The 25504-nt window shown below is 42.3% G+C and overlaps 1 protein-coding gene across 5 annotated transcripts in view; it reads right to left on the reverse strand.

The window, feature by feature from the left end:
• Positions 1 to 301: 301 nt before the first annotated feature.
• The window catches only part of ints6 (integrator complex subunit 6), a 25583-nt gene continuing 380 nt past the window's right edge, over positions 302 to 25504 (reverse strand). The window contains exons 1-18 of one of the 5 annotated variants that reach the window (XM_084085269.1): positions 25379 to 25504; positions 25131 to 25208; positions 24455 to 24604; positions 19042 to 19131; positions 17616 to 17799; positions 12769 to 12894; positions 11267 to 11418; positions 10505 to 10657; positions 9826 to 9958; positions 9286 to 9380; positions 9005 to 9115; positions 8581 to 8802; positions 6987 to 7113; positions 6591 to 6733; positions 5873 to 6068; positions 5048 to 5452; positions 3323 to 3416; positions 302 to 2894 (exon numbers count right to left, since the gene is read on the reverse strand). The exon at positions 25379 to 25504 is cut by the window's right edge and continues 380 nt beyond it. In XM_084085269.1, coding sequence (XP_083941395.1) covers positions 2801 to 2894; positions 3323 to 3416; positions 5048 to 5452; positions 5873 to 6068; positions 6591 to 6733; positions 6987 to 7113; positions 8581 to 8802; positions 9005 to 9115; positions 9286 to 9380; positions 9826 to 9958; positions 10505 to 10657; positions 11267 to 11418; positions 12769 to 12894; positions 17616 to 17799; positions 19042 to 19131; positions 24455 to 24604; positions 25131 to 25208; positions 25379 to 25489 — 2664 coding nt within the window. In that variant the 5' untranslated portion in view covers positions 25490 to 25504 and the 3' untranslated portion in view covers positions 302 to 2800. Of the gene's footprint in view, positions 2895 to 3322; positions 3417 to 5047; positions 5497 to 5872; positions 6069 to 6590; positions 6734 to 6986; positions 7114 to 8580; positions 8803 to 9004; positions 9116 to 9285; positions 9381 to 9825; positions 9959 to 10504; positions 10658 to 11266; positions 11419 to 12768; positions 12895 to 17615; positions 17800 to 18982; positions 19132 to 24454; positions 24605 to 25130; positions 25209 to 25378 lie in introns of those variants that run through there. The other 4 variants (XM_084085270.1, XM_084085271.1, XM_084085272.1 and 1 more) reach the window with 4 other exon arrangements.

The raw sequence follows: 25504 nt of genomic DNA on the forward strand, positions 1-25504 counted from the left end.
AACAGGTATTTGACATGTTCTTGACTTTAGGTTCAACAATATTCAACTGCTAAAAATAATTAATGGATCGAAGTGTTCACAATTTCTTTTTTGAGCAGCATATTTTCAGATTTGAATTATGACATCATTTGAAAGTTTACACTCTGCACTTTCATAATATGTAAGAACTGAGAAATGGCCGATCCCTACAGGAGTCACATTCTATCAGATCCTATCACATATGTACCACAACATTATTTAACCCCCGTAATATTCTACCCTGGTAATACAATAGAAACAAGGAACCACTAAAGAATGAATCCATGCATTCGCAGCCTTACAGAACAATGTGACACTTTATTTACATGGCCCTTCACAGTGTAAAATAGAAGCTTTTATTCATGGAAATACTTACAAAAAGGCCTTTTCCACTGAACATTCTCTTTAAATAGTACTCTAAGGTTATTTACATCTTTACAGTGTATTCAAAATACTCTCTTTTGGTAGCATCCTCTTCACAAACAAAGACAAGTATGGCAGATTTGGTCCCTGTCCAAGGAAGGGGGGAAGGGAGCGGAAGAGAGCTGCCCCCCTGAATCGCAAATCAACCCCTGTCCTAGTCCTCCGTCAAGACATTTGAATAAATCTGAAAAGACAGAATGTAGGCTCAACCAATATATTCACCACTCAATTTTGTTACATTGTTTTTTTCCCTTTCTTTAACTTAAGCCTAGTGTCCCTATTTTGGGCAACTTCTCAAAACATTTAAATAGGGCATAAGTGGTTAACTTACATTAAATAAGCCTTCTCAAATTTCAAAGTGTATTGAATATACAAGACAAGGTGTTGGTTTGAGATTCAGTGGAAAAAAAGGAGTCAAGGTGGGGGTTAAATATTTGGCAGCTACCAGCGCACAGGACAAATTGGCATCCAAAACCTAAGTCCCTCAGAGAGGGGACATTTAGCCATTGCATAACAACCGTTTTGAGATAACAAAGGTGGAATATGTGGTAATACTAGTGCCAATGTTATTGCTTCACCATGATGCGTTCCTGAGCTATGGTCCCTGTATATCAACATTTACACCAGCCCCGTTCCAAAATGATTCCCCTTTTAAATTTATATGAGTATTATGAAATACTATATCGTTAAAGACAAGTTATACCAAAAACCAGTGAACACTGAACTATAACATTACATTATCACTTGTCTCCGGGAAGAAAACAAAATATTTTTTTCCCCTCAAGGGGCATCAAAACATCAGTAAACTACTTCTGTTTTCTTGAATGACAAAAAACAAATCCAAAACAATGAATTATCTTCATTGTCAGCAATGACCAGTTTAAAAGTTGTGCCCTGGCTGTATACATTTATGGAGACAGTTACGGAGTGCTTTTCTCTTAACCACTTTCACCCTGACATCCCTATTTTGAGCATAGGCTAAATTTGTCAAAAATTGTCAGAAATAGCCGATCTTGTGAGCTTGTAGATCTGCTATTTTTGAATTATTTTTTTTATAAGGCGTAAGTGGTTAATGGAGTGGTAAAAGCAATGTCCAAAATATCATCAGTCAAACCATTGATATTCAGGACACAATTTAACGATAGTCATGTTTTCCCAAAAGAAACAGCCCCCAAAAAAGGGTTAACTTGAAACTCAGCACAAAGGAGAAAGTCACTAGTGAATCAAAACAGTGCCGGAGGGGGTGGAAACCCCACCCAAAAAAACGAAACACTTTGATGAGTGACCATAAACATCAACATCTCACTGCTTGGACTCTGAGGTGGGTTGAAGACAACTGAACTCTGAACCCAATACCGTTGTTCGACCCCAGCATCGCTGACATGGACGACACGAGCCAACATCACAAAACCGGTACAGGCTCAGACTCATTCCATTCATGTTCACATTCAAGTTCTCTTTTACTTTAACTATCCTTTGTTCATAGAGATGTCCACCTTAACACTCAGATCGACACAGGTGAGTCTGTGTGAAGTTAAGTGCACACGCAGCCAACGGTTCCACAGATCAATATCGAAACCTTAAACCGGTGCACGGACCAACAATTGTATTGTTTAGCCCGGCGTGCACCTACAAGTGCTTCCATCAATGCTCCACCTGTAACAGTAACAACAATAATAATAATAATAATAATAATACACTCACTCACTCACTCCACCTAATGGATCGATGAAGAACGAACTGGGATGAACATAGGTTAACCACATGAACCCTAGCGTCCCAATAGGCTCTGTGCATGACTGTAGTTTCCCTTTCCAGAAGATGGCATTCCCGTTTGTTCCAGGTCACAGATTTGAACTGGAAACACATATGACGTGTGTTTCCGGTTCAAATCTGCTGCTGAGCCAATCAAACAAAGCTATGAGAGGAAAGGGGAATGCCACCTTCTGGAAAAAGATATTACAGTCATGCAACAAGCCTATTCCGGGGCAAACATTTGGCAAAAACAGCTGATCTATAAGCTCACAATGCGTTGTGAGCTTCTAGAGCAGCTACTTTCGCCGAAGCGATTTGGTGTACAGGGGACAAAAAAAGGAGGGGACCTAGTAAGACCCCTGGGGGACTCCAGTCAATGAAGTATATAGGGTTTAAGTGATTAAGTGGGTTATGTGTAAACCAATCCAAACACCTCTGATAACCACACGAGGCACAGGGTCCAGTGACGGGAAGGAGATTGAAAGTTGGATGCCGTCTGCCTTGTCGCTGTGGGGGGGAGGGGGAGGGGGGGGCAGGGAGGATGGAAAGTTTGTTGGGAGACACATGGGGTGTGTGCGTGTTCTTTTTGGGGGCTGGGCCTGTCTCAGAGCGCGTCCAAATGGTTCATGTTGTTGGATCTGTTGTGGATCTCTTCTAGAAAGTTTTCCAGCTGCTCGATGAGAACACGCTTCTTGAACCTGTACAGAACAAAATGATAACACAGATTAAGTTACATGTCCGCCGTATGGTAAATAAGCCAGGGGCTGATTACATTTAAGCAATACACAGCAGGTTCTGCTGAAAATAATACCTTTTTAAAAAAAGGCTGCATGATGGAAAAACCTAAAGAAAACCCCCCAAAAAACACTGCAAGCTAGTCAATGTCTCACAAATGATTTGTTCCAGAACAAAGCTCCAGGACATGAGACTGCTATTTATATTAAGGAAGTTCCTGAAGGAAAAAAAGTCTTGGCAAAGATACTCAAGGAATACAGGATCCAAAAGTCAAACACAAGCGGCTCGCTTCCAAGCCAACGCTCCAGAAGGCAAAGTTATTTTGACAGCCTATTTAAGGCAACAGGGTAATCACAATACTTATACAGCAGAGGAAGGTTAAGCTCAGCACCTGGCCGCCTCTTTGATGATGTTCTGGAGGAAGATGAGCCGCGTATCCAGACTGCCCTGGATCTGCTTCAGGAAATAGAAGATCTTCTCGTAGTCTGTACATACAACAGGGGGAGAATGAATGAGCGCCGACAAAATGTTCACTCAACTTTCACTACAAGAACCCTGGTGTCCCTATTCTGGGGCAAACATCCGGCAAAAAAGCAGATCTACAAGCTATCACATGTCGCAAGTTGAAACGTGTTTGGATATTTTCTGCAAAGTTATCAATATTTTCTCCAGGGCCATTTATATTGCAAAAACCCTATATGTATATACAGTACTTAGTTAACCGTGGTACCCTAGGGCTCTACATTAGGTCTGCTTGTATAGATCTATACTAGGTCCATCTACACCAAATCTCATCGCCGTACATAGCCAATCTACTTATTTCTCCTCCAGAATAGAGACGCTGGGTTCATGTGGTTAAAATGCACTCAAATGCATGGATAGCGTAGCTTTGACAAATAATAAACCACACAATGATATTTAGTGTGTTGGATTACCCATTTCAAGCAACTTGATCTCTGTACCATATTGAAATCAAATGAATGGAATCCACTGGCTTCCTCAAAAATCAAACAAGCCACGGTATGCTAGAAATTATATATAAAGTTTTTCACATTTATTTCAAGATCTTGCATTTTTTTTTAATGGGATACCAGTCCTACATTCAGACGTCCTGAGATTGACGTCACTGGGCATTAGCATATTCCCGCAACCTTTTGATGATTGGGCCGATTGACAACCAATGAGATGCTTGCAAATTAGTTCCCATGCTCTGGGCGAATGAACAGCAACGGACGAACACACACAGTACATGGATTTTAAATTAAAGGTGTAACTAACGAGAGCTACACGTCATGAAACGCACAGAAAGTAATAATCAATGCCACCTAAATTAGAGCAGCGTTGAACAGTCTTTCAAGAAATGTTCAACCTTACCTGGAGTTTATATGCAGAATAAAAAGGGATGGGCTTTCCCCCTTGTTTTGATATAAAAATGTGTGGATGAATCATGAATCCATTAACATTTAATATTGCAGCTCAGTAAATACAGCTGTCAATAGCCACATCAAAGCAAGTTTTTTTTCATGATTCTTCTCGTGAAACAAATAAGTGGAAAGCTGACTTTATTATAAAGAGGCTAGTCATTACATTGCTATGGCACAACATTTTCTCAGGATTCCTGTGGGATTCCCATGGGATGGGAGTAACATTTTTATTAATCCCGTGATTGGGGAAGGACGGGAATAAAATGTCAACGGGAGTAGGAACCATGACAACAGACCAGTTTTACACATCAAACAGTAGAAATAAACGCTACCAGTCACAGAATGCCGTTTTGTTTTTTTACTCTTTTTGTATTTTCTATAATCTGCTCTAGCCTCTGTTACTAGCGTGTTTTGATGGCCTCTCATTCCTATATTGTACTCAATGGCCAAATCACTCAACTACATCTCATGGAATGTTAAAGGTCTCACTCTCAACTACCCAGTTGGAAAGGGTTCATAGTTCATACATTAAATAACAACTATGTATTCCAGTCTAATCACATTACTTATGTCAAGTCTCATTTTTCAAAAACAAAATTTTGGTAATCAGTGGTCTAGGCCTCTAGGGCTTTCAAAAATGTTGACAGGACTCAAAAAACTGGCATCGGTCAGGGCTCTATCCTTTTACTTACGTCTGCCAGGTTTCCTGATCTCCTTGGTGATGAGAGCCCTCAGTTCGTTGTTCAACTCCAAACTCTCCGTGTTCATCTGCTTCTTCAGTGCCGTGGGTGACAGGTAGCGAGGTGGCCGGTGCTCTGGCGACATGCCCTCCGTTTCTTCCTCACTGCCTGGCTGCAGCTCAATATCCCCCCGATCGTCGTCGTCGTCCTCCTCCTGCTGCTGCTCCTCCTCCTCCTCTACCCCGCTGCGGTGGTCCTGGGGGTCGGCGGCCATGTGGTTCTCCTGGTGTTCTCCTGGGTCACCCATCCCTGCCCCCGGGTCCAGCTCAGAGGTGCCGTCTGGACTGTAGTGGTTTTCACTGAAGTGGTTGATCATGAATTCTGGTTCTGGGGGGGGCCCGTCACTGCTATCCACATCTGACGGAGTCACAGACCATGTATTGTTCTGTATTAATTTGACTCTTCAACAAAAGGGATTGTTGATGTCATTTTGATTATATAAAGATTATCATCCAATATACAGAGAAGCTACTAAGTTGACAAGAACATTTAATAACTGTTGTTCATGATAAAAGCAAGGATAATGCTTGTTTTTTTGTAGACCTTATTATTCCCGTAGGCTGTGCAAGATGATCATGATGCGGGGGGAGCTTTTAGGGGTCAAGTGTCTTGCTCTGGAACACTTTGTCGTGTATGCTGGGCCGGCCAGGAGGTGAACTGGTGATATTCTGATTACCAGATAGCCTCTCTACCCACTAAGCTACTGCTGCCCCCCTACGGATGTTATTGTTTCGGGAGTGTTGTGATAGTATGTTTTTCTTTTTACATTTTCAGTACCTATTTCACCAGCTGTAGGTCGAGGGCTGGCGGGTGGGCTGACTGGAGGGGTGTAGGCTCTGCCCAGGCGCAGCAGAGGGGACATGCAGCGCCGTCTCTTGGGCCCGCCGCCTTGCATGTTGCTGTTGTCCATCGGCCTCTTGCCCTTGTTCTGGGGGCCGGTCACAAACTCATCCGCCTCGTCGATCATCATGCCCTGAGACAGCGGCAAAACACAACCAATGACTACAAGCTAATCACTATACAACAATTAGTCCTGCTGGACTACAGCATAACTGGTTAATCACTACACTTGCCTCTACAGTTGTATACAAACAATACTGTACAACAGTGTATACAAACAATACTGTACAACAGTGGAGTTCTCAACCTTTTTCACTAGCATATTTCAAACAACCCTCAAGGACCCCCCTTGTACCTCCCCACAACAATGTATTTACAGCACTTAGTATACATAAGAAGGCATAAAGCAGTTATTTATATTTTAAACATATTAATGTATTTGTATTCATATTTAACATTAATCATCTTAAAGTTGGATTTATACAAGCTCACAACACGCTGTGCTACGTCACATTGTTGGCTTGTAGATCGGCTATTTTCAGTGCACGACACTGTGCGCTACAAAGTATATCAAGCCCTTAACCCTCAATATTTAATTTCAAGCTTAGTTCAACATTTTTCTTAAAATCTATCTGACCCAGTTACACAAACACACCTTTTTGTCTAGTTTGAAGGGGTTTCCAAACGTGTGCAGGCGTTTGGGCTGCTCGGGATCTGCGTCTCGGAGGGGCTGGGGAGCGGCTTTGAGGAAATCCTGATAGTTTCCCATCTGCGCTATTGGCACGCTGTGGAGCTGATCTGGAATGGACCGCATCACCATGGGACACATTTAACAGTGTGCAAACATGCAGTATTCGTGCGTTATAAATGAAAACGCACATTCATATTTCTGTATTGGGTTGTGTACAGAGTGTTATCATTTGTAGTCCTAAACATGGAAGTGAGTTAGGTTCCTTCACCAGATTTCCAATGGATTTTCAATTTATACACAAAAGCTATCAAAAGACACCCTCCCCCCCCCCCCCCCCCAATCACACACACACAGTCCTACCTGGATCCTGTCCTCTGAGCGTACAGACACTGGTGTTGAGGAGGTTTCTCCTCATGCGGCTGAGCTGGTCCAGCAGGTGGCTGCGCGGGATGTCGTAGGGGTTTCTGAAGCTCTGCGGCTTCAGACTCTGTGGAACAGACAGAGATGGAAGCGTTACCTTCAGCCACATGGGACATGGAGTTATTGAGCCATTTGATGACAGCCTCCCTCAAAGCTCAACAAACACAGGGTTCGTCTCTTGGCAAAAAAATTACCACATGAAGCCTAGTATCCCTATTCTGGAGCGAACATTCGACAAAAGTAGCCGATCTACAAGATCGTCTATTTTCGGCGAAGAGGTTTGGTGTAGAGGGGAAAAGGAGGGGACGAGGTATAGACCCCTGAGGAACCCCGGTCAATTAAGTATATATGAAACTGTAAAACTGCAGGATGAATATATAGAAAGAAATAGAGTCCTGAATGTTTTTCTTTCCAACAGCTGTCTGAAAGTGCTAACCATTTTTTTTCTATCCCCAGGCACTTTTCCAATGTGCTACATAATGAAGTGGTTAAGCTATCTCATTATCGGGGTGGCAGTAGCTTCGAGGTTTTGAAAAGTGGCTTTGTGTCGGCCCGGGAAGGTCTACGATTCAAATCCCTGGCCATATGGGAAAAGGTGGGCTGGTCTGGTGCAGCACAAACATTCTCTTCTCCTTCAACAAACCATTACTGAGGTACTCTTGAGAACCACAAGGACCATACCATCAATACACGTCACTGGCTAGTCACAGTTTCGCACACATCTATCATGTGTAAACAAAGACCCATTTTCCTGTTAATGGCTTTATTTTTACATTTCATGTTATGTTTCTCTACCCCAATTTATTGGGTTGGAAAGTCATCTGAATAACGTCAATCTTGGATAAACATGTTTGCGCAGTTAAGAAGTCATGGCTGCTTATACAAAATATGTATATATATTTAAACATTTTTAAATATTTTCCCATGGGCCACCTGTAATTATACCATGGACCCCTAGAGGTCTGTGGAACACTGGTTGAGAACCACTGCTTTAAGCTGCTCCGGGGCCATTGCTAAAAGACAGTAGTCGTACCTGGACTACCTAGGTGTGAATATGCTATGCTATGACCAGTGGTGTAAAGTAACTAAGTACATTTACTAGTACTAGTACTGTACTTAAGTAAAGTTTTCAGGTATTTTTACTTTACTGGAGTATTTCCAATTTTCAGTACCTTTACAGTTACTAGTTACTTTGTAGATTTTCATTATTATTACAGAACATAGGGTAACCACTTAGCCCAATATACATTTCGGGCATTTGAAAATAGCAGATCTACAAGCTCACAATGCGTCGCGATGCGACGCATTGTGAGCTTGTAGATCTGCTATTTTCAAACGATTTTTTATACATTTTGAACTGTGAAATGGGACATTCTGCATAATGAGTACTTTTACTTTTGGCACTTTAAGTATATTTCGATGCCAATACTTTTGTACTGATACTTTTACTTAAGTAAAGAATGTAGTACTTTTTCCACCACTGCCGAGGACAAATAGAAAGGATCTGAAAAATCCCAAGCAGACAGTTCGTTACCTTGTTGAGCAGAGCCAGGTGGAAACCCTGGAACTCCTTGGGGTTGAGCTCCACCAGCTGGGCTGCCGGAGCCTCTCCTGTGATGGTCTGCAGCAGCTGGGTGAAGTCCTTGCGCTGGGCCAACGAGATGCCGCCACCTCCCCGCCACCGCACCTTGATGCCTGGATCTGGGAGCGGCTTCTTGCCGATGGAAGCTATTAGTCGGTCGTACTCGATCTTCGTCTGTGGAAGTGGGACATGACCCGTTTAACCACTTAAGACCTGAGGCCGATTCTACAAATGCATTCTGAAATCTGTAGTTTTTCTTGCAGCGGACCCCCAAAATGATATATGGCCACATCACCGTTCATTAATCAGTGTTAATTTAACTCCTACGGTGAAAGAATGAACCCAGCCGTAAGGGTGAATTCCACTGTCCACCCACCTGTTGCATGAGTTTCTTGAGGTAAGAGACAACACTGTAACTCAGGCCGTACTCCATGTTGTCTGCCAGCAGGTTGGGTGCTCCCATGATCCTCAGTGCCTTCCTCAGAGACTACGAAGATGAGACACTCAATTAATAAATTCACTTAAATTCTCCTCAAATTCTCCGCAAAAAAATACAGTATATTCTGCTAAATTAATGACAGTATTGATATGGGCAAAACCTTAAAAGGTTTGGGCGGTTAACAGATAACAGACATTTTTGCTGCCAACTCTACTCACCCCAAAGTAATATGGAGGCATGGTCTTCAGGTAGTTCTCAAAAGACTGCCGCCATTTGATGGTAGGCTTGAACTTGTGCACTTTGATCAAGTCATCTGCGATGGGGTGAAAAAAAAAAGTGTCTAATTTTGAGGGGAAAAACCTTATCAAGCAGTCATCACTGACAACTGGAAGATAAGATGACTGCAGCATAAAAATGCATTGCAAACAAAGCTGAAGTTCAAAATACTAATTAGAAAACGTTATGCAACTAACCACGTACATCCTCTGTAGTCTATACTTAGTCAACGTAACCGGGGTCAATTCTGTACTTGGTCCGCTCTTTTTTAATAGCCGATCTACAAGCTCACGTGTTGCAACACAGCACGTTGTGAGCTTGTAGTAGATCGGCAATTTTCGCCAAGTGTTAGCCCCAGAATAGGGATGCAAAGTGCCAAGTGGTTAAATCAACGTATTCAACTAAAGTAGATGCTAATTATTTACATATTCACACGTACGGCTATTTGTGACCAAAATAAAATGAATAATCCTAAATCTTACCCAGCAATGGAAGCAGCACAGGGTAATTATAGGGCATGACAAACAGGTTGACACAGTTGAGGGCTGTACTGGCCTTGAGGTAGCCAAAGGGCTGACCCAAGTCACTGTACTTGGCACTGTTACACACAAACACCTATAAGGAAAGAGAAACAAAAGACAAAACAATGAGGGGCTAGATAAGTAGACCAGTCAAGTTAAAATCCAGAGTAAGTATTACTCTGACAGTGAAGGTTCCACTTTTACACTGGAGTTAAATTCACACCATATTTTGCTGTGCATTGATCTATGGATTTCTTCTGCTCTTGTATGTCATCACTGTCGGGCAGTAACCTTGTATTTCCGTATTTTGTCTTTTTATGTATTTTTCCGTAAAATGAATGCCCTACTTGGTTGCATGACACGGTTGCATAACAGTAGCAAAAATAGGCGATCTAAATACATAACATAATAAAATATGTTGCTTATAAAACTATGCCCAAAATAGGGACGCCAGGTTCAAAGTGGTTAAGTCCATCTGTGCGTCTTATCATTATTTAACCAATACAAATTATTAACAAGAGCTTTTAGGTAAGCAATAACTACATTGGTTCTTTTTTCCATTTCCTGAAAGGTTATGGTGTTGAACATACACAAGGTTTGGATATATGTAGTTAGTAATGTGAGTGAGGTGTTGGCCTACCTGCCAGCAGGTGTGAGGAGATTTCCTCTCCAGGATGTACTGTGTGAGAGGCGAGGGCTCCAGCTCATACTTGTCAAAGGGCACCTTATCTATCACCATGGGTTCAGCATCCAGACAGGAGAAGCGAACATGGGGATGAGCTGAGCGGGGTGGCTAGTGGTAACATAGAGGAGAAGGAAGACGGTGCTTTTTAAGGACAGAGTTTCGCCAAGTTTTTCAGCTCGACACCCAAAAGAAACATTTGGCGTCTCCACGGAACCCAAATTTACTTAAAATACATAATGAATGAATCACTTTAGCCCTCATCTCAAAAACAGTGAAAATAGCCGATCTGCAAGCTAACAACACATCACATGACAAGGCATTGAGTTTTAAGGTAAAAACAAAAAGTCAGAAGAGGCAGAAATATGGTTATACTGCTGGACATTCAAAGTCAATAGTCAATAGTCTGGTTATAAACTTTATGTCAGTGAAATACTTGTTGAGGCAAGATTTTTATTGATACATCTTGTGTAATGCGTAAGTAACACAGATTCTAGTTACCACAAAACAATCTTATTTCATAGTACAATACACAACTTCACTATGGACAGACATGACAAATGAATACCTATTACCTAAATAATGACAGACGAATACCTACTGCCTGAATAATGAAAATAAACATAACACATAAAATAGAGGCCCTGATGACATTATTATAGTCCAAAAAACACTAAGCCGAAGGATCCGTCAGTTTGTGTCTACTGTGATGTTTCTTACCAGCGTGGGGGAGTTCTGGTCTGGCCAGAAGGCTTCAGGGATGGGCCAGTGTCCGATAGGAACACCGGTCTTGGGGTTGGGCCGTACGTAAATGAGCTTGTGACAGCAGTGCCAGGTCTGGGGGCCTGGCTTCACCACCTCAGCTGGACCATCTGGACAGGCACGCAGACACACAGGCCAGTGAGAATGGCATCATTAAAACTCTTAACTACATCACCAGTCAGAGGCGGTTTTTAGTAAGATACTGTATTAAATGTCTCAGTAGTAGCAAAGTGAAATCCCTGACTATATCATATTACTCATGGAGACTCTGCTGAAGATGTTTTTGATGTTATGATAGACATTTGAAACTTGTGGGCTCTCGAATACAGTAGGACAGATATTTATAGCTCTACTTATTAAAGTTGTATAAATTCCATCTTGACAATACGTAAATAAAAAAAAGTCTGGAGGAAGTGTTTTATTATGGAGGCAGGGATAGAGATGAGTGATTGGGGGAGAGAGTAAAGGTGTTCTGCTATTCAAAACGGATGCTGGCCAAAAAGTCAAATGAGTCCCAGGGGAATAAATTCTTACACATGTACTGAAAATGCCTATATATCCAGGGGTGCACATAACTGGTGCGCAGGTGCGCATGCGCACCCAAAATAAAAAATGCGCACCACATCAGGCGACGCGAGGCGCTTTTGCGCACCAACAGCTGGGACAGGAATTTCCAAGCTTTTATTTTTTAGCAAAACTAAAAAATAAAAGCCTGGAGATCGAGGCTAGGAATTTACTTCCTGAAGCCACTCACACAATCACTCTAAAGCACCCGCCGGCCCCATGTACAGCCATTAGGCACAGGGGTAGAGATATGACTCGCATTGCCTCGCTGCGTGCACGCAGCCAGCAGCGGCTGTTAGAGGCACTCGTCACCGATGATGAACGCACCGTAAATATGCCGTGAACGTCCCAATCTGGCGGATAAAATCAGCGCAGCAGCACAGGGCACCAACCTTGGGGGCTTTATCTAACAGCGTGAGAAAAAAAAACGGCGAAAATCGGCGGAATTTAGAAGCAGAGCGTCCTCTTTTTTTTTTTCTCGCCCCCTCCCCCCCCCGTTGACAAAACTGTCCGGTGGGCACCGTGCAGTACCCCCCCCCCCCCCCCCGTTGACAAACTGTCCGGGCTGAACCCCCCCCCCCCCCTTGACAAAACGGGACGGGCGCCATGCGCACCAAGTCACATGTCCAGGTGCTCTTCTGCGTACCAGACCTAAAAAGTTATGTGCACCCCTGTATATATCCCTACATATATCTCTTATAGTGCCTGATTGATGCCAGATTTTTGGGTCCGATGCTGCCAATTTTGGAAAGTCCTAGCCCACCAATTAGAGATGTTTTGACTGATATGTAAAAAATAATTTTAAGTGCAAAGTCAATTCTAATCCATTTGAAAACCCTATTAAAAGTTTTTCTAAAATGGAAAGTTCGAAACTAGCTGATCTACAAGCTTCTCACCCTCTACAGGAAGGGGGTCAGGTCCAGTTTTCTCAAAGTTGATGACCACTCCACTCTGGATCTTCTGCACCAGAGACTCCAGACACTGGTTCAACATGCGCTGTGAGAACACGCTGTAGGAACGGCCTGCAAAGCAACACACACACGCCGTTAAAAGCGCTAGAAGACATGGCCTCTCAGTCATCCATTCTTAATTTGACATCCATTGGCAGTGAACTGGAAGGCATGTGACCCACTGCATGAATTTACAGGATTTTGTTTTTACAGTGACTGCAAAATGCACTGTATCATCGTCAGATCACAACATGAGGATACAAACGTGTACAGTAACGCACTGCAAGTTATCGGTATTAGTATTAGCATGTGTACAGTATGTATACCCTGTATGTATATACTGATATACAAGTGTATACACATACAGTATATAATACACATATATACACTGGACAGACACACACACATATATATATACATATTATATATACATACATACATACATACATACATACACACACACACACTGTAACATGACATTATGAGACAGATATTGTGGGTTGTGTAATATGTGCTCTTTGTGTGTACTGCCTTAATAGATGTGCAAATATGTTATGTAGTCGTTTGCATTTATACAGTATGAGTATATGCACAGCTGTGTGTGTGCGTGCACGTGCCAGGCAGACAGGTAACAGGCCATTACGAGTCTATCTACAGGTATTCTTAATAAGCCTGGTTGCCTGGTGGAAAATCGATACTGGAGCCTGCTGGTCCGGTCCTTGATGCTGCGATATCGCTTGTCAGATGGTAGCAGCTGAAACAGTCCATGGTTGGGGTGACTGGGGTTTTGATAATCCTACAGGCTTTATTGACACACCGTCCATTGTATACATCCTGGATGGCAGGAAGCTCACATCCACTATATTAATAATAGCAGTGAGTATTGCACTATAAGTACGGAGGGTGAGTGATGGCTCATTTAAGCAGTCACACCTGGCCTGAGTCAAACTAACTGAACTGTTACTACACACAGGGAACACATTTTGCACCCGCCAGAGGGGTGTATATTTTCTCTTCGACTGGAAAATTACAGACTAACTCTGTAATTTGGCTGTAAAAGCTAAGAAACCAACCCGTTGATTTAAAAAAATAAATAGCTTCTGTTGTCTGTTGATGATTCTGCCTAAAGCGATACATTTTAACAAGCAGTGCAGCGGCAACCAACGTATGTGTGTGTGTGATTGTGTATGTGCGTGTGTTCATGCTTGTGTCCATTCATAGCACAGAATCAAGTCTTGTGTATTATTTCCTTATGGCCAATTACCATACAATTACAAATAAGGCATGGCAAGTAGTGTGTTGGTACTGGGAAATCTTTGTTCTAAGAACCTTGGCTGTTGTCTGTCCACCACCATTGAGCCCGTCACAAAATAATTCGGGGAAGGAGAAAAAACTGCTTATGAGCGGCATGTGGCGCGTTACATTTTACGGATGCTACAGCCATGAAAAGATAAGAATCGAGATGCTGCAGCGATGTATCAAATTCACGTCAAAAGCAAATAAGCCAATGCGTGAAAGGTTAGATTATTCAAATGTTTATGTATGCATGTGATAGCTACCTGTTATCATAGGCACATGGCTATAATTTGCTACAACTGATAAGCGGACTTCCACATTATCAGCCTGTTGCTATTCATTGTCTCACACTTCACCTCTAGTGACCTGCCGGGCAAACCATTCACTCACGCAGGTTTCAATAGCGCCTGGCATTGTGTCAGTCTGCCATCAGCAGTAATAGAAAGGCAGCATATAGACTGTCAGTCATTGTCTGTGGCGCTGTGTCATGTTCTGCATTCAACACTACCGACAGATACAGAAAGCTTAGACCGGCTGTGTGTTTTAATCTTAACCTCCCATCAGCATTATTCTAGTCTGTTCCCGGCCGCACCCCAACACCAGGTAGCATGTAGACTGGAGCCAAGAGAGCCACAAGCCTACTTTTCTAACTGTGAATGTTCTGTAACACTGTTAGGCAGATGACCTGGCGGGCTTATTTATTCTTGAGCCTGGGGACTCTCACACAGGAAATCATTAGCCTAATTTTCACTGTAGAGCCAAAGGGTTAGAGATGCGGGCTTGTGACCATAAGGTTTACAAGGTCAAATCCCTGGCCGACTGGGACAAATCTGGGACAATGTACTGAATGAGTATTGTCGTCTCCTATGTAGTCAATGACCACTGAGGTGCCCCTGAGCAAGGCACTTAGCCCCCAACTCCTCCAGTTCAGGTGCTTAGTGCCTAAAAGTAGAAGACAGAATCAGGAGTGGCTCAGGAGGTAAAGCAGCTGCTTGGGAGCTGGAAGTTCCCATGTTCGATCCCCGGCTCCTCCTGGCTGAACCACCAAACCCCTCCCGATGAGTAGGTTGGTGCCTTTCATGGTTGCCTCTGCTATCAGTGTGTGTAACCACATTGCATAATGGTATGTGTGAATGGGTGAATACGAAGTACATTGTAAAGAGTTTTGAGAGGGCAGAAAGACTAGAAAGGGGCCACGTTACAAACGTAATTTAGCAGTAGCAGCCAGTTCCCAGGTGTGAAAATGGGAAACTGTATTAATATGAAACAGGTACAGCTGTAAAAGGGCCCTTCATAAACGAGGGCAGCCTAGAGGCGTGCATAGTTGAGCTATATGGTAATGTCAAAAAGAAAAAGATTCCAAGACACGTTTCGGCCGCAGATGGCCTTCGACAGGCCAAACAGTACCATTTACTTTTGCCCTGAAGAAGCATATAGGCTTATTCTTTTTAAATGATCAACTAGCCTGTTCTCATAATTTAAAAAAGCTTTTAGGAATCATTTTCTTTTTTAAGTTAGAGGTTCCCCTTTTGGACCAAAGAGAGCACCAACGTTTTTATCTTCACTAGTTGTTATAAAACGCCGTAGCTCTCCTCTTTTTCTGATTTCATGATCTTGTGCTGTGATGAGAATACGGTGTATGAGTCACATGCAGAGATAAAACATACAGTACCAGTCAAAAGTTTGGACACCTTCTATTCAATGGTTGTTTCTCTTTATTTGTATCATTTTCTACACAGATTAATACTGCACACAAAACTATTAAAGAACATATATAGAATGTAGTAAACATAAGAGTGTTGAACAAACCAGAATATGTTATCATTCAGAGTATATTAAAATAAATATTTCTCAAAGTAGCTACATTGTGGACACCTTCGCACTCTTGATATTCTCTTTATCAGATTCATGAGGTAGTCATCTGGAATGGTTTTATATAGCCTCAGAAATTAACAGCACCTTAGATTAGAGTCAGCAAATAGGCTTCATAGAGTTCAAGTAGCAGAATCAACTCAACATCAACTGTTCTGAGGTGAATGTGTGAATCAGGCATTCATGGTAAAATCGCTGTAAAGAAGCGACTACTTATGAGGAAGAAGAACTGAAACTGAAGAATAAGAATTATTTGGGCCAATAAATACAAGGAATGGACATTAGACCAGTGGAAATCTGTACTTTGGTCTGATGAGTCCAATTTTTTTAGATTTTTTTGTTCCACCCACCTTGTCTTTGTAGACACAGAGAAGGTGAGTGGATGGTTTCTTCATGTGTGGTTGCCACCGTGAAGCATGGGAGGAGGTGGTGTGTGATGTTGTGGGGGCGTTTTGCTTGTGACACTGTAGATTTATTCTAAATTCAAGGCACACTTAAGCAGCATGGCTATCATCACAGCATTCTGCAGTGACCTTCCATCCCATCTGGTTTGCCCGCTTAGTGGGAATATAGTTTGTTTTTCAACAAAACAATGACTCCAAACACACCTCCAGGCTATGTAAGGGCTATTTCACCAAGAGAGTGATGGAGTGCTGCGTCAGATGACCTGGCCTCCACGATCACCTGACCTAAACTCAACTGAGATGGTTTGGGGTAGTTGGACCTCAGAGTTAAGGAAAAGCAGCAAACAAGTGTTCAGCAACTCTTGGAACTCTTCGAGACTATAGGAAAACCATTCTAGTTGGCTACTACCTCATGAAGCTGATTGAGAGAACCATTCTGGTTTATTTTACACTGTTTACTAAATGAATCCATGTGTTCTCTCATAGTTCTGATGTCTTCCATTTATACCTGGAACACCTACGGTATACGTTATTATACCTTTCAAGTTGGGAACACCTCTGTGTGCAGTTGTTGCTATATACAGTAGCCTATATAGCAACATTAATATTTTTCAGTTTTTCAGAAAACTTACGTCAGGATTTAGAAAACTTAATTTTGAATCGGCCTGAGGTCTAAATGGGTTCATGTACAATGTAGAAAATAATACAAAAAGAAAAAATCCAACGAAAATCTTTTGACTGGTACCGTACTTATGCAGACGCCCTCATTTACCAAGTTTTACAATCGCTTTGCAGCTAAGCTAATAAAGTTCTAAAACACTGACCACACACAGCTTACTTACCGATGCCGTTACCCAATAGTTCCCCTTAAATGCCTTCCTTTTTCTCCAATACTTATACATTTTTTATTTTTTTTAAAGATAGTGATAAACATTCCTTGAGCTTTCCCTGGTAAGTTATACCTCCGGTTCCACTGTAGAAAGATGGCTACTAAAATTACATTCAACATTAAAAGTTTATCACCATCTTTAAAAAAAATAAAAAATGTATAAGTAAAAAAGTTTACCTGGCAACTTGCTTGAAAATCTGACATTTCTCAGCGTATTATAAAAACATCGAATTCCAGATGAATAACCTTCAAATCTACCGCTACTGTACACATTCACCCTGCTGCCAAGAGCCCCCCCCCCCCAGACATCTTCTCTCTCCCCAGAAGCCTACCTCCGGTGACCTCGCACATGGGGGTGATGGCAGAATCATCGGGCGGGACGCCCCCCAGGGGCTCGGGCTCCACTGAGGAGTGGCCGGGGATGCGCAGGACGAGGGCGAACAGGCGCTGGTCCCAGCGGAAGGGCTCCTTGGTCAGTTCGCTGCCTGGCAGCGGTGTGGTCAGAGGCAGATGCAGCTGGAAGGGGGGGGGGGGGGGGGGGGGGGGATGGCGACGGGAAGGAAGATCCCAGCATAAATCACACAACAATCTATGAGCTACTTTTTGTGTTAGCCTCTGCAGGGATTATGATAAATATACCATTAGTGTGCGAGTCATTCAAGCATTATGAGTCAAAATAAGGGGTGAGTGAACTACAATAGAGACATGGGGAGGTGTGTGTGTTTGTAAAAAAACAATTTAAGACGTTGGCAGTGGCAGCAAATATTTAACCTTTGTTGGAGGTTATTAATTCAATAGTAGGAATTCATTCCGCAGTGCTGATTTCAACTGATACCCGATGAGCGTTAAGATGGCCAAAAAAATGAATTACAGTTGTCTGGCATCTCAAGTTTAAATGCCGCTCTTCTCACTCCTGCGGTATACAAACATAAGCAAGAAAATGTCTACACTTTCTCACACAAGACTAAATAGATGTTCTTGTAAAATCAAATTACTTTGTTACAGGAAACCCAGACATGGCTCAGTGACTGTCCCAAGAACTGCAAGTGCGTCGCTGACTCTTCCACACTAAATGGCAGTGGGTTCCTGGTTCCTGCTCTGAGCACACACACCACAGGCTCATTCACAGCTGCTCTACAATTAAGCATGTAAAATTATGGCTTTGGTTGTTTAGTGTTAGATGGTGTGTGAAACATATGCTTCTCTAGTTATCAAACGGCAATGCTATATTATGGCTTGCTGGCAACCTCAAAGCAGTGTCCAGGGGAGCAGAGAGAGAGAAGAGGACAGGATGTTTTGCTGTTTGTGTGGGTGGAGGAAGTACAGATCATGTCAATCTACAGAGTGAAAGTAGCAAGACTTTATATTCAGTGACAATGGGACCATTTTGGATCATGTAATTGAGCAATGGACAGTAACCGGGAGTCACATTTTTACCATTCACTCTAATGCCCAGGATAGGACAACTGGTGGGAACAAATACAGTGCTATGTGAAGATGTGGAAAAACAGAATATTACAAGATATTCTCTAACCTCTATCACTCTACCCCATTACTATGATGGGCTTAATGGTTCCATTAACTTAAGTCATGCCTCTATGACTGTATATTGAGCAAAGATAATGTGCTAGGTCTATAAGTCTTTAAGTTAACATGGTATTTGTGTATCAGCGGACAGGATCCAGAGTAGTCAACCGACCAACCAGGAAGCACTCCTGATTGCCTGTGACCCCCGTCTCCAGGGAAACCATGGCTGACCTCGTCCTGGACTCCGGCACTACTGGTTAGCTTGTTGCCGTCGGTGATGGCGATGATGATGGCTGGCTCGAGGAAAAAGGGATTCCTGCCCTGTAATGAGGGAAGAAGAGAGAGGGAGAAGGATACATTAATGAATAGAACCATAACTTGGCAATGTCATGAAATTAAAAATGCATACAGATTATGTCAAAGCATCAAAAATATCAACGTCGTCTACACTCATGCCTGTGCCAGAGAAATATTTAAAATGTCCATCTCATGTTTGTAACCCTGGAATGTCTGAAGTAAAAATAACAAGTGGAGATTAAGTATCATATAGATAACTCACAGGCGATCCATTTCAAAACAGAGAGAAGGAATAGCCTATATGTGATCCCTAGCTAAAGGCAATCATAAATAGACAGTACAGTCTAGAGGGAGAGTGCAACATGGACTACATCAACACCTCTTCGACAATAACAAAGGTTGTGCGAGTGTCTGGAGAGAATACTCTCACTAGCATCATCACTCCCATTCGCCAACACTGGTGCAGCACATTAGATGAAGCATCTTGGAACCCCTCTCTTTCTTCCCAGACAAAGCCATATTTCATGACATCAGCATTTCCTATTGATACAATGAAACCAAAGCAGCGCTGGATTCATCTCAATGTATCAGCCCTGGGGCCCTCTGAGGGGATTTCTAAGCTCGCCGTCTGAATAACTTGTGAGTTACGAGTATAAACATCAGTGTAGTATGAAGTGTACTACATCCAAAGTCAAACCCTTTACTTCATAGTAGAGTTACACTTGCCATACCCAGGCGTCGCAATGGACACCTTGTATGGGTACCACTTCTCAACGTTGACAGCAGCATAAAATGTATGGATGTGGATTGCTGAGTGACAAATTTGTCCAGTTACATAAACAGGCCAAAGTAAATAGAATACCACCGACTTGCCACGGGTATCCATGACAACCTGGTCTCAAAAAAAGAAAAAGGGGGGGGAGAAATGGTATTGGCCTTGAGTAGTGGGTATCAACTTGGCATGCTAATATGTTGCATTACCGCTGGTGAGGCTACATCCTGAGGACTAATAACTATTGCACCAATATCTTGCAGAAGCAGACATGTACCAGGTTCCTTGGTTTTATCATCTTTGGTATGTCACTGAATTAAAACAAATCAAACCACATACAGTATATCACATGAACTTGGAATTTTGGTACATGGCATCAGTTCACATGAGCAAAATTGTATCAATTCATTATCAAGCCATCTGTTGCTCTCCAGACTTGTCCACTGTAGCAGGTCAAAGTATTCCTGTACAGACATTTGTCTGTGTAGTAATCTAGCCCATCCAAGAGTGCCAACACAGCGATTCTCAACCTTTTTTGGGCTTCAGTACTGCCTTTCCCTTATTTCTGAATCCAAGTACCCCTTTGAACCTACAACATTTAGCTTAGAAAACTGCAAGAGAAATGGCTGTGTTATGATGCTATGAATGAATAATAACCCACCCAAGTCCAGCTTTGATGTCAATATGTTCAAATAATGTACAATAGGTATTGCTTTCCCTTCAAGAACAGTTGTGCTAGTCATGTTTTTTTAATGTCATTTCAAAGATCAGCAAGTTCACACATAGTTTGTCATGCTTTATCATCAACAGCAAAATACATTCTTCCATCCACTTTCTCTCACGCACCCCCCTGTAGTAGTTTGAGAAACACTGTGCCAGCACAATGATGGATTGATGGAGATCCAGTAGTCTCCTGTCTGTCACCTTGGCTGCCATGTTAGGACATGTTTGTAAAATCACCCCCGCATTAGCACTCCATTTTCCTCTGCACAACCTTACTTTTCACTTGATATCTTTCATTGCTCCTCTAATAACAAATGTGCCCATCGAGGATTACCCACTGGCTGCCCCACTCCCCCTAACACACCAGCCCCTCTTCAACTCTTAAGAGAGCCGTTTCAGACGCCTGGCAACCTGGAGAGCTCTTCATCACCATGAAGAATAAAAAACACACCTCCGGGGCAATGTAGTGTTCTCTGCATAAGACAGTTGCTCTCTTTCCCCACTACAGCCCTCTCCCTAAATACATTTATATTTGGTGGTTCTAAATAGACCAGAATGCCTTGTGGCTTTCCATAGCAACACTTTCTGTTAATACTGTCCATGGCTGAATCCGTTTTTAGTGCCAACCCATCTTACAGGTTGAAAAAGTCATTTCAAATGGACACGGTTGTCCACTATATAGAGTATTGAAATTAAAATGCTAATTTGTGCATCATCATTATAATAATTAGTCTTGACAATCAGTCATTATCCTTGGTTACAGCATCAAAATGGAGTTTGAAGGTTCAAAATGCCATTACATATGCAAAAGAAAGATCATTAGAATCAATGCCAACTGCCAAGTGATCAATAAAGGCCATTAATGTAAAGGCATTATGGTCCCTGTAAAACCACTGAATACCACTCTCTCTTGGGATCTGATCAACGGGAACGTAGAATATATAAACACATTTAACACACTGAGCCTTTTGAATGCCCGAGAGGAGAATTTTTATATTCACCCACTATATTACTTAAGCTTGGATTTCAAACTAGTTGCTAATGGAAACAAAACAGCTGCCACCACGTTTAACCACATCCATACATCTGAAAAACAACAGCACACAGAAGAACCCCTCTGTCAAATACTGAGCACTCCGGACATCATGTCAAAAAGAGCACTGCAGACATGCCAAATACTGAGCGCTCCAGACAACAGACCTGTGTCTCAGCAGTTTAAAACTTGCACTCTTTTCCCTTGGTGCTAATCCTTTCAACTTTACACGGTCGGTGAAGACAATGCTAGGAATGTTTAATGGAAAAAGGGCAAGGAGACCTCCAGGAGAAACTGAGGAGGCTTCTTCCCAAAAAATAAACTGCAAATCATCTGAGTGCATTTGGATGAGTCCACGGTTTCATTACATTTTAATTTATATTAAAGCATTAGAATACTGGAATCTGACTGGGAACTATTGCTATCAAAGTTTTTTTTAAATATCCTTTGTACTTTTATTTGACCTACTTTGCAATGTTCTCATTCTTTCCCATAGAATGGCATAAAGGACATGTCAGACCCACCTACGAGTACGAGGGGCAAAAGTAATTATGCTGGTGAAAGGCAACTCACAGGGGCTCTACGCGAAAGATCTGGTGTTCATTTAAAGGCCTTTGCAGACAGGGTGCGATCTTTCGCACGGAAAAAAAACAGACAATATCATTTTTTAAATGAACACATGGTTCTCTATGACCTCATGCACACCGGCTCCGAATTTGCCGTGCGGCAAGTGGCTGCGGAGATGCATTTTTTTTCCCAATCGAACCCAGTTCGATTCGTGCGTCTTTTCGCATGCGGTAAAAACTGATTGACTAATCACACCCTGTCTGCAAAGGCCTTAACTCTGAAAATCCTGTATGGGTCAATTTTTACACTTTCAGAGTTAATTGAACTCTCCAGATTTGAATGTGTATCATGTGGTTCTGGTGATCACCATCTCATTTAATTTGACAAGACGACATTTGGATGAACGCCTACATCTAGGAATATAAATCAAGACCAGTGACAAAACCATTACTCCAGAATCTATGCCTTCCCAATCTTTCAAAAGCACTGAGACAGGGACTGGAAACTGAATCACTCTCATTAGAATAGGTAAGAGCTCCTAGGCAACAGACAACGGTATCCTTGGACTAAAAACATCAGCCTATCAAAAAGAAAAGAAAAGGCAGATTGAGACTGCAGGAATGTACGTGTATTCTTCCAAAGAGAGGCCTGTGCGGTGTTTAAATTTATGCTTCCTTATCCAAAGTACTGCTTAGATTTGTCTCCCTCACAGGGCGGTAGCTGCCATTCAAACTCCTTCAGAGTGTGTTGAGCATACATTATTCACACTGCATGTATGCATTACCCTCCACAGAAGAGATCTTCCCTTTGTTCCTCAGGAAATTCTGGTTAACCATTTATTCATCCATTCTATATCTCCCTATAACACATCTCCATGCCTAGCCTCCCCCTTGAAAAACAGACAACCCGACTTACAGGAAAAAAATGATTATACTCCGGAAAGGAAACTGGCCTGGGCATGGAGTACAGACTTTTAAATACTTCATATTAATCATAGGCATAGTGGCGTGGCAGAGAATGCCTATGCTTATAGTCTAGGTCCTCCCACTCTATAGCATTAGATAAATGCTTGAATGCGAGTGGATTACAGAAAAGAGCAGGGAGTCTAAAACAATCTCACCTTAATCTCACTCTAAGTGGGTTATCATCATCTCATTTTCACCAGTAGCAAAACAATCAGAGCCAAGCAAAGCTAGGGTGGATTAAACTTGCATCATGTGACTAAATCATTATACAACCATTTAGCATGGATAGTGTTGTGAAACAGGGGGCACTGTAACAGGGCTGAAGATCCCAGATTTTGTCACACTTGTTTTTTTTTATCCTCGTCTTGTGCTTCGACATTAAAATATTCTGGTCGCACAGCTGTCCTCAACATCTCAAAGCGCCCTTTTTGTCAGGGAAACAATGCTGTGTCATTTTCCTGACATTTGGGTATAGATCCTGCACTGTACGCCCCTGAATGTCTGAATGTTTTTGAATGATTTCGCATCTGAAAAGAATGATTCAATGGCCTGTATGAAAGCCCAGTCTCCATGCACACAGACACACACACTGTCCCAACCAGAAATGTTTGCATAAGTTCAAATTCTACTTTAGACACTTTGGGTGTTGTCCAAGGCTCATTCAACTGCCATGACAATACGAAACCTCCCATCAACAAGGAGAGCACCATTAAAGGAAGGCATAGCCTGTCTTAATAATAATTCATGTCATAAGAGTAGAGGGTCCCCTTTGGAAATTGACTATGTTGTCCACACTATCCAACACATTGTATTGAAATTAAGTAATAACAATGCTAATTCATGCATTATAATTATTTCGTCTTTTTTCGGGGGGCCACAATGGAAACAAGCCCCCTGGTGCTTTTTGTGGTTTTAGCATATCCTTTGACTGTTCTACCGGTACCGTTAAAAATCGTATTAATATAGTATTCAAGCAATCAATCTTGACAATCATATTAGTCCCATCTATCAACTAAAAGTTTTAGCATCAAAATATTTTGTTTAAAAAAAAATCAATGCCAAGTAATCAATAAAGGCCATTAATGTGTGGAAATGGGGGTTATTCGAGCTTTGACTTTATGCTGTCACATATGATGTCTGTTTTATGAACTCGTGACTTTTGAGGAGTGTGGGGTCACAGTGTAGGTGTTTGATGCTTGTAAGACTGGGGACACTGGAAGGGGGAAATCTGCAGTTGTACCGTGTCATTGTTACTCTAGTCTCCTCTCTGCCTAAATTACTACATACCTGTCCATAGTTGTCTATCCCAGTCACTAATCTATTCAGATTGAGTAAATCAAAAGCGGTCCTCAAGGACTGGCCAATTGTAGTTAGTCCAGTTGCTTGGAGAGTCCTCAATTCTGTCATAAATGTGGCATGGCTCTCTTTCCATCCAGCCTTTAGAGGGGGAAAAAATAAACAAATATGAGCTTTTGTTATTGACAACAGATGTCACAACATGTTGATAAACATTTATATAGGTCACTTCCTCTACATTTCCCCAAGTCAACAACAACTTGACAGCACTACTAGCCAAGCCCACATTCTTTAGTCAGCCTATAGAAGCTCTACTGTAACGTTACAGATAACACTGTCAAACTGTCAAAGTCGCAATGAGACATAAATGACAAATGTGTCTAAACAACTCAAAGTGGGCTAGTCAGTTAACCCCCCCCCCCTCCTCCTCCCTCCCAGACACCACCTCCTCCTCTCTGTATAAATAACACCCAGAGTTCCTTGCTGCTCACACTGAAACAAAATGTCGGCCATGTTTTAAAAGGGGTATGAAAGCTCCTCCTGAAGATTCTCCTCCACACAATTGATGTAGTGATCACACAACGTGGTGGAAACGATGAGAAGGACAATATCTAAGCTGCGACATGTTTTAATGCTGGGACATGTACTCGAAAATGTAAAACTCTACCTTGATCCCGACGGGAACGTCCTCAAAATTTACCAACATATACCGGTCCCCTCGGCTCGCCGGATCTCTCCCTCTGAGCTGTGGAAATAAGTAAAGCATTAATATTGACGGTTATCGCAGAGAGCATTTTCTTGTTGTTGACTGCAAGCAGCCAACGATTGATCTGAACCGGCCACCACCATCCCCTACTTGGGATGGATCTCCCCCAAGTCTCAATTTGTTTTTGTTCCGTGGGTTTAATACAGTACCTTCATAAAAGTCTCAACAGCGCCCTTTGCTATGTCCAGATAGGTAGTGCCCAGATGGGTGCGCTGGTTCATGGACGCGGACGTGTCTATCAGAAAAAGTAACACGGGCATTGTGATGGTGATGAC

This window comes from Gymnoscopelus microlampas (assembly GCF_963454915.1).
Source record: "Gymnoscopelus microlampas genome assembly, chromosome: 17".
NCBI lineage: Eukaryota > Metazoa > Chordata > Actinopteri > Myctophiformes > Myctophidae > Gymnoscopelus > Gymnoscopelus microlampas.